Genomic DNA, 3,944 nt, shown 5'->3' on the forward strand with positions numbered 1-3,944 from the left:
GGAGTGAAGGTCCCTGGGCACAACTGCAGAAAGACTTTGCAAGACCTCTGCCAGTGACAGCTTGAAACACCAAATGCATCTTGGCAGTAGTAGGTCCTTTTGGCTCAGGGGCAGATGTCCTCCCTGGCAACACCACCACGGAGGCCACCACTGCAAAGCTGCTGCGTGACACTGACTGCGTGACACCCCGGGGTCCAGAGAGGGGAGAGGGGAAGGGGAGAGGCAGGCTGTGGGGAGGGGGCTGGAGTGAGGTCACTGCCACTGCAGCAGCCTGACTGGCCCTCAGAAGGGCTGGCCGGCAGGCACTGTGACATCATCCCGCGCATCAGAGAGCCCCTGGGCAGAAACGATGTCACTGCAGAGGGGAGGGCAAGGGGCTGGCAGAGCCCCATCGAGGGGCTGGCTGTGGGTCCCCTCTGCTACAGCCACCTAACGGCGCGGGGCAGGCAGGAGGGCAGGCAGGGCTCGTGGCCGCCTTGCTCAGGACGAGCCCTGGGCGAGCTGGGTGAGAAATCTGTGCCTTAGCTCCAGCAAAAGCTCTTCTCTTTGCTCTTGACTTTTCTCGATAACACCACTTCCAGGTGAGCTCTGCCCTTGCTAAAACCATACCTCCACCTCCACCATAAATTTCTGTTTTGGAGCCTATCCTTGCTGTCACCCACGGATGGCTGCTTTGTGGACCCTGTCTGCACCCTGTCCCTGCAGCGTCCCAGTCCCACTGCCCCACACATGCTCCCACAGCCGTGCTGCCAAGGCACCGCACATGGCAGTGAACATTCAGGGCTGGGTCAAGCTCCCCCTGTTACAATCCCAGTGGCACCCTCAGGATCCCTTCCTGCCATGGCCCTCCTGCCTTTGCAGCCTCCTCCAGCCCATGGCCCCTGCCCTGACCCAGCCACATCCCATGGGGGCCTCTGCAGGTCTGCAGGGCTCTGGGCCAGGACAGAGGCTGGACGTTCCCCCAACACAGACCCTGAGCACGGTTCTCCCACCTCCCTGATCTCTGCCCACCTCCCTGCCCTCATCCCAGTCCAGTGGCAGCAGCCCCAGGGCGGTGCCCACCACAGGCTGCTGCAGGGCTCTGGGCACTGCCACCACAGCCCCAGCCCCTCTGACGGGCACAGAAGCTCCTGGGGGCACAGAGGGCTCAGCCCCACAGATGGGACAACCATGGCACAAGCGTACAGAGGTCAGTGTCCCCTGCTGTGTCCCCTGCTCTCTTCTGCAACAGATCCCCAAGAGGCCTGCAGACCTTCCTGCTCAGAAGGCATCCTCAGCACAGCCCTGAAGATCTGCACATAGCTGATGGACTCTCCAGGCAGCTTCACATTTATGTCCTGGAGGATGTCCTCTGCCCTGCCCCATGTGGGACAATCATGCCTATGTACCTCAGTGACCATCTCTGCTGTCATTAGACACCAACATATTGCTCTTAAATCCTATGCTTGGTCTCTCCCAAATCCATGCAGCAACAGGCCTGCCGGGGAGCAAGTGCACAGCCCTGATTTTGGCACAAGCTGTGAAAGAAGAGTGAAGTGTTCAGACTGCACTATTAAGATCCTGTTTTATTAAGCAGATACTAAAACAGTCAGTGCTGACCTTCTGTAAGACACATTTATAGAGCCTCCAGAGTAAACAGAGCAGTGTCATTCCTCATTAGAAATGAGACATCTGCAAACATTTCTCTAAGAACATAATTGCTAATGATACTAAAGATAACAATGAAAATATACATATGAAACAAGGCTGAGGCCTTCATGGGGATAGGAAAGTCACTTGTGTAGAAAGAGGGAAAATCTATCACTACTCAGAAAGATCCATGAAATCATTTGTCTAATGGCACCCTTGAGCTCCTGGCTTCTCATGCTGTAGATGAGGGGGTTCAGTGTTGGAGGCATGACCGAGTACAAAACTGCCACCACCAGGTCAGAGGACGGGGAGGAGATGGAGGGGGGCTTTAGGTAGGCAAAAATGGCTGTGCTGAGAAAAAGAGAGACCACAGCCAGGTGAGGGAGGCACGTGGAAAAGGCTTTATGCCGTCCCTGCTCAGAGGGCATCCTCAGCACGGCCCTGAAGATCTGCACGTAGGAAAAAACAATGAAAACAAAACATCCAGATGTCAAACAAGCACTAAACAGAAGCACCCAGACTTCCCCGAGGTAGGAGTTAGTGCAGGAGAGCTTGAGGATCTGGGGAATTTCACAGAAGAACTGGTTCAAGGCATTGCCTTGGCAGAGGGGCAGAGAAAATGTACTGGCAGTATGCAACAGAGCATAGAGAACCCCACTGCCCCAGGCAGCTGCTGCCATCTGGGCACAAGCTCTGCTGCCCAGGAGGCTCCCGTAGTGCAGGGGCTTGCAGATGGCAACGTAGCGGTCGTAGGACATGATGGTGAGAACTGAAAATTCAGTTCCAATAAAGAAGACAAACAGAAAGACATGTGCAGCACATCCTGCATAGGAGGTGGCCCTGGTGTCCCAGAGGGAATTGGCCATGGCTTTGGGGAGAGTGGTGGAGATGCAGCCCAGGTCGAGGAGGGCGAGGTTGAGGAGGAAGAAGTACATGAGGATGTGGAGGCGGTGGTCGCAGGCTACGGCTGTGAGGATGAGGCCGTTGCCCAGGAGGGCAGCCAGGTAGATGCCCAGGAAGAGCGCGAAGTGCAGGAGCTGCAGCTCCCGCGTGTCTGCGAATGGCAGGAGGAGGAACTCACTGATGGAGCTGCTGTTGGACATGTGCTGCCTGTTGGGTATGGGGATCTGTACAGGTAGTAAAAGACAATGAAAAGTTAGGACAGGCTTCTCCGAGTTAAACCTATACCATTCCTTGTAGACCCTCCCCCTGCCATACTTAAAGGCTTTTCCTTTCTCTACTGGAATCTTTCATTCAGCTCCACGACATGAGCTTCATTTTAAAGGTTCAGAGCGCCATGAGGACCAGGGGCCTTTGCTCCTGGGCTCTTGAGGGAATAAGTCCTTACTCAGTGCAATGAGTACACGGGAACATGGCAGCTGGGAAAGGTTTTATTTTCAGAGTTTGTCAGATGAAATCCTTTCTTACACAGAAGGCCATGTCAGCATCTGCATTCCAGTGCTACAGAATGTAGTTGACAGAAAGGAGTTTCAGGGGCAATTTTTTCTACATATCCTTTTCCCTCTCTTCACGCCCAAGCAGTGTTCTCTACAGTCAGAAATCCTGAGGATTTCTGCTGCACTCACCGTGAACGGTTGTGAGACTTAAGAGGCAATGTATTCCCTTTGGTTCAGAGCAGGATGAGGGGAGTTGGCTGGGCTTGTTCCCACCTGCCCTGAGTGTGCAGCTTTTGCAGATGGAGGACAATCACATTTCTGTTACCCAGAAAGACGCCAGACACTGCTGAAAGAGGAGGAATCCACTGCCAATTCCTCAATGCCCAGCCTTTGTCAAGGTACCTGAGCAAGGTCTCAGCACCACACCTCCTGCCCAGGACACCTAACGTTCATTTCACCAGCCCAATAGTATGTCCTTGCATTTAGCATCTCCTCTACTACGTATGCCTTCCAGATATTACAAACATACTATGGGAAAGATTTCTATCCTGCAGGGCAGCTCACAGCTCGAAAGACCAAGAGGGCAGCGACTTTTTTTTTAGGTGTGAGAGGAGGCTAGGAGGTAGGCTCACAGGAAGGGGTCTTTACTGAATGGAAAAATATGGAGTTTTCTGATGAATTAGCCCTGTGACAGGTTTTATGACTTACCTTCCTCTCATTCCTTGATCATATCTCTGATGACTGAAGGTTTTATTTCTGGGAGCTGTTTCCTTGTCTCAAGTCTTATTCCTGTTTCTGCTCACAGCCTCAACCCAATCTCTGTGCAGTAATCTTTGCCCTTCGGCGAATTCCTGTATGCAGGGGACTGGCTAGTTGCATGTGCATGTTTACAGGTGGAAAAGAACCTGTAGAAATGCC

At 53.3% G+C, this 3,944-nt stretch overlaps 1 protein-coding gene across 1 annotated transcript; it reads right to left on the bottom strand.

The window, feature by feature from the left end:
• Positions 1-1,772: 1,772 nt before the first annotated feature.
• Positions 1,773-2,732, bottom strand: LOC136787038 (olfactory receptor 14C36-like). Its single transcript, XM_066984145.1, has one exon. It carries the CDS (start codon positions 2,730-2,732, stop codon positions 1,773-1,775), a length of 960 nt encoding a protein of 319 aa, XP_066840246.1.
• Positions 2,733-3,944: the final 1,212 nt, after the last annotated feature.

The sequence above is a fragment of the Anser cygnoides genome, chromosome 28 (assembly GCF_040182565.1).
Source record: "Anser cygnoides isolate HZ-2024a breed goose chromosome 28, Taihu_goose_T2T_genome, whole genome shotgun sequence".
Lineage (NCBI taxonomy): Eukaryota > Metazoa > Chordata > Aves > Anseriformes > Anatidae > Anser > Anser cygnoides.